The sequence below is a fragment of the Rutidosis leptorrhynchoides genome, chromosome 5, assembly GCF_046630445.1.
Source record: "Rutidosis leptorrhynchoides isolate AG116_Rl617_1_P2 chromosome 5, CSIRO_AGI_Rlap_v1, whole genome shotgun sequence".
Classification (NCBI taxonomy): Eukaryota; Viridiplantae; Streptophyta; class Magnoliopsida; order Asterales; family Asteraceae; genus Rutidosis; species Rutidosis leptorrhynchoides.
The window spans coordinates 203,609,093-203,625,146 of record NC_092337.1 but is presented as its reverse complement, the minus strand read 5'-3'; the positions used below and the strand labels follow the sequence as shown (position 1 = coordinate 203,625,146).

At 29.5% G+C, this 16,054-nt stretch overlaps 1 protein-coding gene across 1 annotated transcript; it reads right to left on the bottom strand.

Moving 5' to 3' along the window:
* Positions 1-15,220: 15,220 nt before the first annotated feature.
* Positions 15,221-15,607, bottom strand: LOC139849240 (uncharacterized). The gene has a single exon (XM_071838899.1). It carries the CDS (start codon positions 15,605-15,607, stop codon positions 15,221-15,223), a length of 387 nt encoding a protein of 128 aa, XP_071695000.1.
* Positions 15,608-16,054: the final 447 nt, after the last annotated feature.

Below are 16,054 nucleotides of genomic sequence, written 5' to 3'. Positions count from 1 at the left end.
AAAGCATCCGATACTTTGGATGGGGTTTGTTAGGCCTAATAGATCTATCTTTAGGATTCGCGTCAATTAGGGTGTCTGTTCCCTAATTCTTAGATTACTAGACTTAATAAAAAAGGGGCATATTCGATTTCGATAATTCAACCATAGAATGTAGTTTCACGTACTTGTGTCTATTTTGTAAATCATTTATAAAACCTGCATGTATTCTCATCCCAAAAATATTAGATTTTAAAAGTGGGACTATAACTCACTTTCAAAGATTTTTACTTCGTCGGGAAGTAAGACTTGGCCACTGGTTGATTCACGAACCTATAACAATATATACATATATATCAAAGTATGTTCAAAATATATTTACAACACTTTTAATATATTTTGATGTTTTAAGTTTATTAAGTCAGCTGTCCTCGTTAGTAACCTACAACTAGTTGTCCACAGTTAGATGTACATAAATAAATCGATAAATATTATCTTGAATCAATCCACGACCCAGTGTATACGTATCTCAGTATTGATCACAACTCAAACTATATATATTTTGGAATCAACCTCAACCCTGTATAGCTAACTCCAACATTCACATATAGAGTGTCTATGGTTGTTCCGAAATATATATAGATGTGTCGACATGATATGTCGAAACATTGTATACGTGTCTATGGTATCTCAAGATTACATAATATACAATACAAGTTGATTAAGTTATGGTTGGAATAGATTTGTTACCAATTTTCACGTAGCTAAAATGAGAAAAATTATCCAATCTTGTTTTACCCATAACTTCTTCATTTTAAATCCGTTTTGAGTGAATCAAATTGCTATGGTTTCATATTGAACTCTATTTTATGAATCTAAACAGAAAAAGTATAGGTTTATAGTCATAAAAATAAGTTACAAGTAGTTTTTGTAAAGGTAGTCATTTCAGTCGAAAGAACGACGTCTAGATGACCATTTTAGAAACCATACTTCCACTTTGAGTTTAACCATAATTTTTGGATATAGTTTAATGTTCATAATAAAAATCATTTTATCAGAATAAAAACTTTTAAATCAAAGTTTATCATAGTTTTTAATTAACTAACCCAAAACAGCCCGCGGTGTTACTACGACGGCGTAAATCCAGTTTTACGGTGTTTTTCGTGTTTCCAGGTTTTAAATCATTAAGTTAGCATATCATATAGATATAGAACATGTGTTTAGTTGATTTTAAAAGTCAAGTTAGAAGGATTAACTTTTGTTTGCGAACAAGTTTAGAATTAACTAAACTATGTTCTAGTGATTACAAGTTTAAACCTTCGAATAAGATAGCTTTATATGTATGAATCGAATGATGTTATGAACATCATTACTACCTTAAGTTCCTTGGATAAACCTACTAGAAAAGAGAACAATGGATCTAGCTTCAACGGATCCTTGGATGGCTCGAAGTTCTTGAAGCAGAATCATGACACGAAAACAAGTTCAAGTAAGATCATCACTTGAAATAAGATTGTTATAGTTATAGAAATTGAACCAAAGTTTGAATATGATTATTACCTTGTATTAGAATGATAACCTACTGTAAGAAACAAAGATTTCTTGAGGTTGGATGATCACCTTACAAGATTGGAAGTGAGCTAGCAAACTTGAAAGTATTCTTGATTTTATGTAACTAGAACTTGTAGAATTTATGAAGAACACTTAGAACTTGAAGATAGAACTTGAGAGAGATCAATTAGATGAAGAAAATTGAAGAATTAAAGTGTTTGTAGGTGTTTTTGGTCGTTGGTTTATGGATTAGATATAAAGGATATGTAATTTTTTTTTTCATGTAAATAAGTCATGAATGATTACTCATATTTTTGTAATTTTATGAGATATTTCATGCTAGTTGCCAAATGATGGTTCTCACATGTGTTAGGTGACTCACATGGGCTGCTAAGAGCTGATCATTGGAGTGTATGTACCAATAGTACATACATCTAAAAGCTGTGTATTGTACAAGTACGAATACGGGTGCATACGAGTAGAATTGTTGATGAAACTGAACGAGGATGTAATTGTAAGCATTTTTGTTAAGTAGAAGTATTTTGATAAGTGTATTGAAGTCTTTCAAAAGTGTATAAATACATATTAAAACACTACATGTATATACATTTTAACTGAGTCGTTAAGTCATCGTTAGTCGTTACATGTAAGTGTTGTTTTGAAACCTTTAGGTTAACGATCTTGTTAAATGTTATTAACCCAATGTTTATAATATCAAATGAGATTTTAAATTATTATATTATCATGATATTATCATGTATGATTATCTCTTAATATGATATATATACATTAAATGTCTTTACAACGATAATCGTTACATATATGTCTCGTTTAAAAATCATTAAGTTAGTAGTCTTGTTTTTACATATGTAGTTCATTGTTAATATACTTAATGATATGTTTACTTATCATAGTATCATGTTAACTATATATATATCCATATATATGTCATCATATAGTTTTTACAAGTTTTAACGTTCGTGAATCACCGGTCAACTTGGGTGGTCAATTGTCTATATGAAACAAATTTCAGTTAATCAAGTCTTAACAAGTTTGATTGCTTAACATGTTGGAAACATTTAATCATGTAAATATCAATCTCAATTAATATATATAAACATGGAAAAGTTCGGGTCACTACATATTATAACGATTAACTCTCCATCATTCTTACTGGGGAACCTTTCATATCTCGCCACATTAGCAATAAACTTACCAGCAGCTTCACTGATCTTTGATTTTCTGAAAAATCATTATATTTATCGAAACCCCATCATTTACTCATTCGCATCTAATAACAAAAATTTTCATACCAATTACTGGGAATCAGCAATCAGTATTTTGAAAACCTCGCAGCACGTCTACGCCAACAGTTATAAATACATATAACGTCTACCTCCTAGACTTATTTACTGCGAATGTGAAGTTTCTGAAAAACACCCTAATCTACAATTTAGTTCTCTGAAGTTTTGGAAAATCTGAATGAAGCAGCAGAAAACTGTAGACAACCGTAATAGTCAAAAGTTTGATGATAAAGAATAGTGTATTGGCAAAGCTCAGAAAAAGAGAAGGTTTGGAACTGGAAAACGGATTGAGCAAAGTATGAAGGAGGCTGTGGACAAATCACAAGAACTAAACCTGCCTTCAAAGAATCCAAATGATCCAGTATCTGCTGAAGTCATTAACGAATACCTTGCTCCTGACTCTAAACCCTTGCGGTCAATATTCTGCACCATCCTCTAATATTAGAAATTCTAAGATATCATCGTATCTTTCATTATAAATATCCTCCATATCTCTGAAGATATTTCCATGATTATTCTTATCCGAAATCAATTACCTCTTTGCGTTATCTGTATCATTATAAAGGAAACTGTTTTAGTTTCTAAATTCTGAAATCTTCGAGTTTAAAATAAGAATATTTTTGAATTAGTGTTGGGAACTGAAGCCTGAGTTAGTATAATATAATGACACTTGATCAACGTGATTATATTACAGCAATTCATGCTGAGTTTCTAAAATGGAACGTGATGATTCACAGATCATAACGTCATTATGTGCTATGTTACACGACTCTTGTATTCTATTTAACCTCTAAAATATCAAGAAAATATTTCTTGATGATTCGGTCTTTTCCAAGGTATTCTAGTAATTTAACAAATCAAAATTGCGCCATTACGATTTCCTTATTAGAACATTAACTATGTTCATTCTGAAACTCATACCTACGAATTCTGGACCATTACAAGCAGTGCTTAATCGCAAGAAGAGAAAACTGAAGAAGGAAGCGCCGAAATAGAAATAGGAGTATAAATCACAGCAAATAGGAGAGAGCATTAACTGTGGATGACAATGATTATGGGAGACAGAAGCAGGGACATCGAAGTATAAGGGAAGATATAAAATCCAACAACAAACCAGAAATTACAAACCATATATATCGATGCATATAGCAATATAAAGACACAGGAGAACTAAAAACACTATAAAACCAAGAGTATAGTAGAAGTAAATAGATTCTTCCGGCGGCAGTTGAAAAAGGAGAATGATAGATATGAAAGTGAGGAGTATATCAAGAATCGGAACTGGATGAAGCATATTGAAGAATACTTTAAAATATGAGTTGAGAAGGTGTGAGTTGTAAGGAAACAAAGGAGGTGGATTTATAGTGAAATATCTGACAGAGAAATCAAGATGGATTATCGCATTAATTCGAAGAGAATCATAATTTCCTTAATTGACGAATAATCAAATCCAATAAAGATTACAAAGATTTTTTTTAATTCGGAGATCAATTGTGATGACGTCAAAAGATATGACGAATCACTATAATTTTATTTCATTGATTTACGATAATTTCTCTAATACGATTCGAGTAATCGAATTATTTTATCCATACTTCTTAAACATGATAAAACTCTATAATAGTCATAATAACATGCTCATTGTTAGCCACGACGACCTCTATCAAATTTCGGGGATGAAATTTCTTTAACAGGTAGGTACTGTGACGACCCGGGAATTTCCGACCAAATTTAAACTTTATCTTTATATTATTTTGACACGATAAGCAAAGTTTGTTATATTGAATCACAAGAATTTGAAATTGTGTTCATACATTCATTTAACCTTGACCAAATTTCGACGATTCACGAACCATTATATAATTGAATATGAATATGTATATACGTATATATATTATAACTTGAGAACGTTAACAAAGTATTAAACGTATAATACTTTACATGAGCGTAATTGTTTTAATATGATTATCGATGGAATTAGGAGATAATATCAAATGATTGATTTATCAGATGCATTGTATGATTACGAGTCTTTGTTGAAAGGTCCACTTTGATTTAAGAAATCTATTCTTTTTAGCGGTATTCGGAATATTTGGTAAAGTGATTTACATGTAAGAACAAATGTGTCAATTGACGAACGTTAGACAAAAGTTAGTGGAGAATTAGATTTCATAATATTCGACTGATCTATTTTCAAATGTGAGAAAACGATTTCAAAAACTGAGTTATTATAATCTATTATTTTATAAGGATAAATTGATTTTATAAAATTAGAAGAATTTAAGCTTTATATTATAAATATATATATATCGTTTCAAAAATGTAAACGTAATACAACATAGTAAAATTTATTATTTAAATGATTATATATAATAATCTTTAAAATATGATTATTTTAGAAAAACTAAAAATCTTATTATTAGATAAATATTTCAAACATATATATTATGTATAAATTTATAATTCAAAATGAAAATATATATATATATATATATATATATATATATATATATATATATATATATATATATATTTTAATTCACTCATAAAATGTTTCGATTTAAAATAATACATTTTGGTAAACAATGAGACGTTGATTTATAGAAGCAAATGACCACAACACTCGAATGATTAGGTTACACTTTGAGTGGGTTAGTTTTTCATTGAATTAAGTATTATTATTTATAAAGGTACTCGTCACGAAACGTAAAGTATTGATTTTCTCAGCGTACGAAACTTCGTTCGAAAAATCAAAAGCGGGACATGAGTCGAGTGACAACGTACAATTCATCGGTGCTAAAATTACAAATCAACTATGCATGAGAATATAATATAATATTTAATTAATTCTAAAGATTAAATATATTATATATTAAATAATATATATAATTACTTATGTTACACAAATGAAGTGTCGGTAAGAATTTGAGCTGTATTACATAGCCATGCGATCGTATGGCCACACATGCTAATTCCCATGCGATCGCATGGGGGTTATGTGGGCGTAATGTTGTTTAAAATGCACGATTTTGGTTCCATTTTTCATCCACTCTCTCAATTCTCTCTATAATGCTCCGTATTACTTATCTTATTTATTTATTTTAATTATTAATATTATTATTAAAGATTATTATTAATCTTATGATATTAATATTAGTAGTATTATTATTAGTAGTATTATACATAAAATATTACGACGAGGTCATAAGCGAGTCATTATCAAAATGGGTTTTATGAGCGGGATGGGGCTAAGGAAATTATGGGTTATAGCTAGGGAGGTGATGGGTAATGTTCATGGGAATGCTCGTAAGGTCAATTTAGTATTTATCATCTTCGTTGCATCTACGTACCTTTCCTGCAATATCGAATTTCGGTATTGATACGTGAGCACTCATAACTTAACTTTTATATATTATTAGTGTATCCCTGACTGGTGCTCGAGTATATAGGATTGTGCATGCTTGTATGTTTAATATTGTCGTTAGATAGATTATGTTGTATCATGAATTAGTTACATATATGCGGTTGAGATAAGGTATAAGATATGCATGTCGTTGGAAAGCTAGCGAAAAATTAAGAACTTTTCATTTAGATATCGAATGGTTTTGATGAACGAATTAGAAGTTATAGTCAATTGAATTTTTGTATTAATATTAAAAATGATTATTAATGTCGTTGTTATTATCGTCGTTATGGTTTTTATCTAATTATTATTATTATTATTATTATTATTATTATTATTATTATTATTATTATTATTATTATTATTATTATTATTATTATTATTATTATTATTATTATTATATTTATTAATATTATCATTATAAATATATGTATTATTATTAAAAATTGTTATTGTCATTGTTATTATTATTGTTATTATCATTAAAAATTATTATTTATATTATCATTATTATTATTATAATTATTAGTATTATCATTAATATTATTATAAAACTTATTAGTATCATTATCATTAAAACTAATATTAGTATCATTTAATTATTATGATTACAATTATTATCATTTATGAATGCGATATAAAAGAGAACTAGAAGCTATTAAACAAATCGATTAGGAAATAATGAGTATGAGTATCATGATGAAATTAAAATATTGTAAGATATTGATTTAAGAGAAAAATATCATTTTTTTATTTTTATTATTAAAAGTATTATTATTAATATTTAAAACTATCATTCTATCAAAAATTATTATTTATAGGAATATCATTGTTAATATAAAATATAATTTTCATTTTAATAAAAATTATCATTTTATCATAATATCATTTTTAGTAAATATTATTATTATTATTATTAAGTAAAATAATAATAAATATTATTACAAAATAATACAATTTTTATGTACTATTGTTATTATCGATATTATTTTACCAAATAAATATGTGATACAAAGATATTTTACTACGTGTAATAAAATTACATTAATAATGTCTATCATATTATTTTTATGATATTAGATGAACTTTATAAATTTTATTACTTAAGATATATAAAAGTATATTTTTAATATATAAATTTTTATTAATAATTGATTTATAGTATTTACTCTAGTAAAATCTGTTAAATATATTTAAATATATAAAACGACTATAATTAATTTATATAATAATAATCATGTATAGATGTTGAAAGTTATATTGGATCAAATTGACTTTTGTTGACTTTTGCATATTAGTCTCGAGCATTAGGATTGTGATACACTACGGTTTGACCTAAATTGTTAAACAGATATTGACCAACATATAAATATATATATATATACTTAATATAGGTTCGTCAATCCAAGGTCAACCTTGCACTTGCTCAATGACGTCATATGTATTTTTACTACGAAATATAGTATTGTGAGTTTCATTACTCCCTTTTTAAATGCTTTTGCAATATATATTTTTGGGACTGAGAATACATGCGCTGCTTTTATAAATGTTTTACGAAATAGACACAAGTAATCGAAACTACATTCTATGGTTGGATTATCGAAATCGAATATGCCCCTTTTAGCTAGGTAGCCTAAGAATTAGGGAACTGGCCCCTAATTGACGCGAATCCTAAAGGTAGATCTACGGGAACTAACAACCCCCATTCTGGAAATTTGGAATGCTTTAGTACTTCGATTTTATCATGTGTGATGGGTGTCCCGGAATGATGGGGATACTCTATATGCATCTTGTTAATGTCGGTTACCAGGTGTTCAGCATATGAATGATTTTTATCTCTGTATAGTTTGCGAAATGCCTTATATGAGATGTATAATTATGAGAAATGAAAATGAAAATCTTGTGGTCTATTAAAATTATGGAAATGATCGATTATGATAAACTAATGAACTCACCAACCTTTTGGTTGACACTTTAAAGCATGTTTATTCTCAGGTATTAAGGAAATCTTCCGCTGTGCATTTGCTCATTTTAAAGATATTACTTGGAGTCATTCATGGCATATTTCAAAAGACATTGCATTCAAGTCGTTGAGTTCAATAGAGATTATTATTAAGTAAATGACAGTATAGGTCATTTATAGGTTGAATATTATGAAATTGTATACATACCTGTCAACTTTCGATGTATTAAAAGTTTGTCTTTTAAAACGAATGCAATGTTTGTAAAATGTATCATATAGAGGTCAGATACCTCGCAATGTATCCATATGTTATTGTATTCATCCTTATAAATTAGGACGGGTCGTCTCAGTCATCATCTCAATCACTCTCGACAGATCATCTAAACCACCATGAGTACCTCTCCTACCTCCCCTAGCTCGGCTACTCGATGCCTCAGTGTGAGATGGCTCATGTGGCTGCTCCACATCCATCAACTGACCAATCATCGGCTCATACGGAATAAAACTCTCACCTGCTCCTATCTTAACAACCTTAGCACTCATCCAGATCCTAGCATTTACCACACCAACCTCACTCATCAGCGGCTGTAACCCGATAGTAGGTGAAAGGACCCGTTCATACCGATTATAAACGATTCACAATAGTTGATTTCATTGCGAGATATTTGACCTCTATATGATACATTTTACAAACATTGCATTCGTTTTTAAAAGACAAACTTTCTTTACATCGAAAGTTGATGGCATGCATACCATTTCATAACACATCCAACTATAATTGACTTAATAATAATCTTGATGAACTCAACGACTCGAATGCAATGTCTTTTGAAATATGCCATGAATGACTCCAAGTAATATATCTAAAATGAGCAAATGCACAGCGGAAGATTTCTTTCATACCTGAGAATAAACATGCTTAAAAGTGTCAACCAAAAGGTTGGTGAGTTCATTATTTTATCAAAATAAATCATTTCTAATAATATAATAGACCACAATATACTCATATTTCAAAAACAATCTGTGCAGGTCTGCTCACTGCTGCAAAAAATCATTCATATGAAGAACACCGGAACCTTTTAAAACAAACTCACCAACGGTAGCTAATGCGTCGTGCAATGCAAAAATTTCTCACCATGGTAGTTAATACAATATAATTTCAATAACGGTAGCTAATGCATCGTGCAATGCAAAAATTTCTCACCGTAAATAATTTTACAACGGTAGCTAATGCATCGTGCAATGCAAAAATTTCTCACCGATGGTAGTTAAAAGGTAGCTAATGCGTCGTGCAATGCAAAATAATCTCACCGATAGTAACTACTAAATCGAACCATTTCGGTAGCTAATGCGTCGTGCAATGCAAAATCATCTCACCGATAAACAATCTTACAACGGTAGCTAATGCATCGTGCAATGCAAAAATTTCTCACCGAGGGTAGCCAAAACGGTAGCTAATGCGTCGTGCAATGCAAAATCATCTCACCGTTAATAACTACTAAATCAAACCATTTTGGTAGCTAATGCATCGTGCAATGCAAAATCATCTCAGCGATGGTCGATAATACAATCTTTAGAGAAATTGAACCTCTGAATCCAAATAATTCTATCATAGAATGTAGTTTTGAATACTTGTATCTATTTCGTCAATCATTTATAAAAACAGTTCATGTATTCTCAGTTCAAAAATATATCTCAAAAGCATTTAGTAAAACAGTTATAAAAACAGCGCATGTATTCTCAGTCCCAAAAATGTAAAGAGTAAAAGGGAATCAAATGAACTCACTATATTGTATTTCGTAGTAATTAAGCATATGATGGCATTGAACCAGTACAATGTTGGCCTCGAATTCACGAACCTATATTAATTATATATACTTATACGTTGGTCAATATTTGTCTAACAATTTAGGTCAAGTCATAGTGTACCACAATCCTAATGCTCGAGACTAATATGCAAAAGTCAACAAAAGTCAATTTGACCCAAAATGATTTACAAAGTCTATACATGTTTATTATATAACTTAAATAGTTGTTTTAAATATATTTATCGAATTTCATTAGAGTAAAATAATATAAATCATTTATTAGTAAAAATTTATATTAAAAATTTATATATAAAAATATACTTTTATATATCTTAATAAAGTTTATAAAGATCATTTAATATCATAAAAATATAGTGATATGTATTATTAATGTGATTATATTACATGTGGTAAAACTATCTTTGTATCCCATATTTATTTGATAAAATAAATATTGATAATAATAATAATAATAAGTAAAAGTTGTATTATTTGGTAAAAATATAAATAACAATATTTATATTTACTGAAAATGATATTATAATAGGATAATAATTTTTAATTAATAATAATACTAAAATGATAATAAAAATGATATTTTATAATAACAATGATATTTCTATTAAAAATAATAATTTTAGTAAAAAAACGATAGTTTCAATATTAATAATACTTTTAACAATAATAATAGTGATAAAAATATTGAAAATGATATTTTTTTTATCTAAATCTATAACTTACAATATTTTTATTTCATCATGATACTTATACTCATTATTTCCTAATCGATTCGTTTAATTGCTTTTAGTTTCTTTTAAATTACATTCATAATGATAACAATATTAGTCATAATAATTAAATGTTACTAATATTAATTTTAATAATAATAAATATTATAATGATATTACTAACAACTACCTTAATGATAAATAATAATAATAATAATAATAATAATAATAATAATAATAATAATAATAATAATAATAATAATAATAATAATAATAATAATAATAATAATAATAATAATAATAATAATAATAATAATAATAATAATAATAATAATAATAATAATAATAATAATAATAATAATAATGATAATGTTAATAATAACGATAGTAATAAAAATGACAATTTTTAATGATAACATTTATAATGATAATAATAATAATTATTATTATTAGTTAATAATAATCACGACGATAATAATGACGATAGTAATAATAATAATTATTTTAACAATAATACATTAAATCATAGATAATCTAATTGACTATAACTTCTAATCCGTTCATCGAAATCATTTGATATCTAAATGAAAAGTTCTTAATTTTTCGCTAGCTTTCCAATGACATGCATATCATATACCTTATCTCAGTAGCATATGTATCTAATTCAGGATTCAACATAACATATCTAATGACAATATCAAACGTACAAGCGTGCATAATTCTCTATACTCGAGCACTAGTCAGTGATACACTAATAATATATAAAAGTTAACTTATGAGTGCTCACGTATCAATATTGTGATTCAATATTGCAGGAAAGGTACGTAGGCGCAACAGAGATGATAAAAACTAGATTGACCTCACGCGCATACTCCTGATCCATACCCATAACCTCCATAGCTATAGTCCATAATTTCCTTAGCTCTATCCCACTCGAAAAACTTATTTTTAGATCACGCGAGCAGAACCTCGTCGTAGTATTTTAAGTATTATAATCCTACTAATATTAATAAGATTAATAATATTATTAATCTTTTATAATAATAATATAAATAATAATATAGATATAGATATAGATAACAGAGGGAGTAATATATCGGTATGTGTATGTGTGTTGTGCAAAATGAAAACGTTCGACTTATAAGGACTTGGCACACAAAACGTCACCATGCTATTGCATGGGTTCAAAGGAGGTTGGCCATGCGATCACATGGCCCTAACTTCCAGCTCATATCCACGATCAAAATGCTGCCGACACTTTTTAATATATAATTTATATTTATTTATTATTTGTATAATTTATTATATAATATATTATATTCACGTGCCTAGTTAAATTGTAATTTTTGTTCTGAGGTCTCGTATGTTGTCACTCGACTTATGTTCCGGTTTCGGTTTCTCGAACACATGATCGTACGCTTAGAAAACTAACACTTTACGTTACGTGATGTGTACCTTTAACAATAATTAGACTAAATCATCGATAGACTATTTTATCCAAAGTATAATCTCTTCATTTGAGTGTTGTGGTCATTTGCTTCTATAAATCAATGTTTCGTTGTATATTTAATAATATTATTGTGAATCAAAACGTTTTATGAGTAAGTAAATATTATATTTGTAAAACGTAAATACATTTTCATTTAGGAATGTAACTTATATGTAATAGAAATATTTATTTAGTAATATATTATTTAGTCTTTCAAAAATTATTTATATTTCAAAGTAAACTATAAAATCATTTACATATTAGAAGATATTGTATCATATAACGTTTACATTTTAAAACTTAAATAGATATGGTTCATTTAGGTACTAGCGTTTATATCATCAATCGCATCACTAAGCGAGTGTTACTATCGTGTACTTAACTAATATGAAAAAATATATATTTAATGAACACGTTTTAAATACACGTTGCAAGTTATTTATATATTTAGTTCTAACAAATAACATTTCGACTTATTGTATCTATTCAAATTCATTTCTTAAAAGATTTCATCTATGTCATATTACGTTTTCAATATTATGAAAACTAATAATTATCTTATCAAAAGACACGAGGCAATCATTGTGTTGAAAGTTAATATCTACTAACCTTTGTCCAGTTATCGTTAATTGGCCTATTTGTTCTTATTTGTAATCACTTTACCAATTATTTCGAATACCGTTAAAAAGGAAAGATTTCTCAAATCGATGTGGACCTCTCAACAGAGACTCGTAATCATAATTCAATGTTTCTGATAATTCATCCATTTGATCTTATCTTTTAATTTCTCGATAATCATATTGAAACAAATACGTTCATGTAAAGCATTATACGTTTAAATACTTTGTTGACATTCTCAAGTCATAATCTATACATATATATATAATCATATTCATTTATATAATGGTTCGTGAATCGTTGAAATTTGGTCGAGGTTAAATGAATGTAGACATAGTTTAAAATTTTTGAGATTTAACTTAACAAACTTTGCTTATCGTGTCGGAAACATATAAAGATCAAAGTTTAAATTTGGTCGGAAATTTTCGGGTTGTCACAGTAGGAACTCCCAAAGTTCTAGCAATCATGGTCACAAAATGACCAGCACACACAGCACTCGCCTGAGTCCTACCCCTTGCTGAGCTACTAAAGTAATCGACCATACAATAAGGAATGTTCACTGCATTACCACTATAAAACTGATACAAATACCAACAATCAAGCTGAGTCAGCTTCTCCGTATTCTTCTTCCTCAAAGCGATAGTGTGAGAAACCAGAACGTGAAAACATCGCATGTATGGAAGGGCAATGTGCTTCCTCCTCACATCAGTATTAAGAAAACCCATAGATGAATCACCAAATTCACTCCATGCTGCATCATAGTTAAAACCCTCACCAGTTTCCAATCATCCCTGTCTAGTAGCACTCATCAAATAACCCTCAAACCACGTCTCATTAACACGCTCCCCATAGATACCCAAAGCTCGAGCAAGACCAACCATGCTCATGGACTGCTCACGTCCACCCTAAAGAACGAGGAATCCGTCGCACTCTGAATGTGACGGGAACAAACAGCAGAAGCAAGCAGCTCATAAACCAAGCTGGGGTAAATGGTCTCTTGACCGATGAACAAGTTAAACCGATCCTCAAACACTACACTCATCCCCCCTCCATTAGCTAGGGGTACCAAATAGTTAGTCTGGAGCATCTCCCTATAAGTATTAAACAAACCAGTCGAATGGAGCGCATGCCAATCAATCGTATACAGAGCCAGCATCTCCTGACGCAGCATTTTTTTGAGCCTGCGTGCCATAGTGTCAAACCTGTCATCATCTCTAGGAAACCACAACCACTCATGTAAAGCAGCCCAGTTAATAAAAATTTTAGTCTCCTCACGCTCCTCCCTGTTCCTAACTCTCTGTTTTATCACAAATCAAGTAAACATCAGAAAAATAAAATAAAACAGATAACTGCACGATGTCGACGGCTTCCTTAAGCCATGCCGGCGGCTTCATTTCCTGCATAAACAATTTTCAACAAATTTTCCAGAAACCTGTTTTACCAATACAACTGACAAATCGGGTAACTTTTTTTTTCAGGATGCGGGCGGCTTTATTATGATGCCGGCGACTCTATTCTGGTTTCCAGATTTTCAGATTTTCAGATTTTTAAGTATTAACTTTAAACAGATCCAATATAAAAAATCATGCCATAACAACTCATAACTCATCCATTATCTAATCAGCAAAAATTAAGCATAGAATCACAAGGATGAGGCCAGCGGCCTCGTTACGATGCTGGCGGCTTCATGTATTTTGCAGGCAATCATGGCAGATTTTGTAGAAATTAAAAGGATTTTAATAATGTAGAATGTAAAATTGAAACTTACCCTATCAGCCATGAGTGATTACAAATTGAATTGAACAAATATCAAATTTCCTTCTTTAGAGCGTTTTTGGAAAGTTAGAAATGTAAAAATGAATAAGGGAGGCGGTTTAGGGTTAAAAGCTGTACGAAATGCAAAGCCGACGGCTTCAAAGCCAAGCCGGCGGCTTCCTTGGTTAAAAAGCATTAAATGAATGACAGTGTGCAGCTTTTTCTGAATTTGACAGGTCGGCGGCTTCAGTACCACAAGCCGGCGACTTTACTTAAATGTTTTCAATTTTTAATATTCTTCTAAATAAATAAAATTACAAGTATTCTACAAAACTCTACAGTAAATATGGTCATAAAATTTTAAGTTTTAATTGGGCTAAGGGAAATTACTTCCCTTCCAAGTAATGCATCTTTCTCAAAGTAGATTTTCAATCTATGACCATTTATTTTAAATGTTTCACCCTTTTTATTATACAATTCAACATATCCGGTGGAGAAAGATTGCTTCACTATGAAAGGATCCATCCATCTAGATTTTAACTTTCCCGGAGAAAATTTATATTTTGATTGGAAAATTAAAACTTTATCCCCTGGTTGAAATACTTTGATATTTTTAATTCGTGCATCATGCCATTTTTTCGTTTTTTTCTTTATAAATTATCGAGTTCTTATAAGCCGAAAGTCTAAGTTCATCAAGCTTATTTAATTGAATTAATCTATGTTTTTCCGACTCTTTAGGATTTAATTTACATTGTTTTAAAGCCCAATACGCGTGGTGCTCAATTTCAACGGGTAGATGACAAGCTTTTCCATAAACCAATTTAAAAGGAGTAGTTCCTATAGGAGTTTTGTAAGCAGTCCAAAAAGCCCATAATGCATCATCTAGTTTTTGAGACCAAAGTTTTGGGTTATTTTCAACTGTTCGTTCAAGTATTCTTTTTAATCCTCGATTTTTTAACCTGACCACTCGTTTGAGGGTGATAAGCTGTAGAAAAATGATGGTTAACACCATATCTTTTGAGAACTCTTTCAAGTAATTGATTAGTAAAATGGATTCCACAATCGCTAATTAAAGCTTTAGGAAACCCGAATCGACAAAATAATTTTTTAAGAAAGTCAACTACTACTCGTGAATCATTAGTAGGAAGAGCTTTTGCTTCAGTCTATTTAGAAACGTAGTCAACTGCTACCAGAATGTATTGATTTCTTTCGGAAGAAGGAAATGGTCCCATAAAATCAATACCCCACACATCAAATATTTCACATACTTGAATATTTTGACGGGGCATCTCATCGCGTTTTGAAAGATTTCCTCCTCGTTGGCATGCGTCACACGATCGAAGTAATTTATGTGCATCTTGAAATATAGTAGGCCAATAAAATCCATAATCTAATACTTTGCGAGCCGTGTAATTTGGACCAAAGTGTCCTCCGGGCGCACTACTATGGCATTGTATTA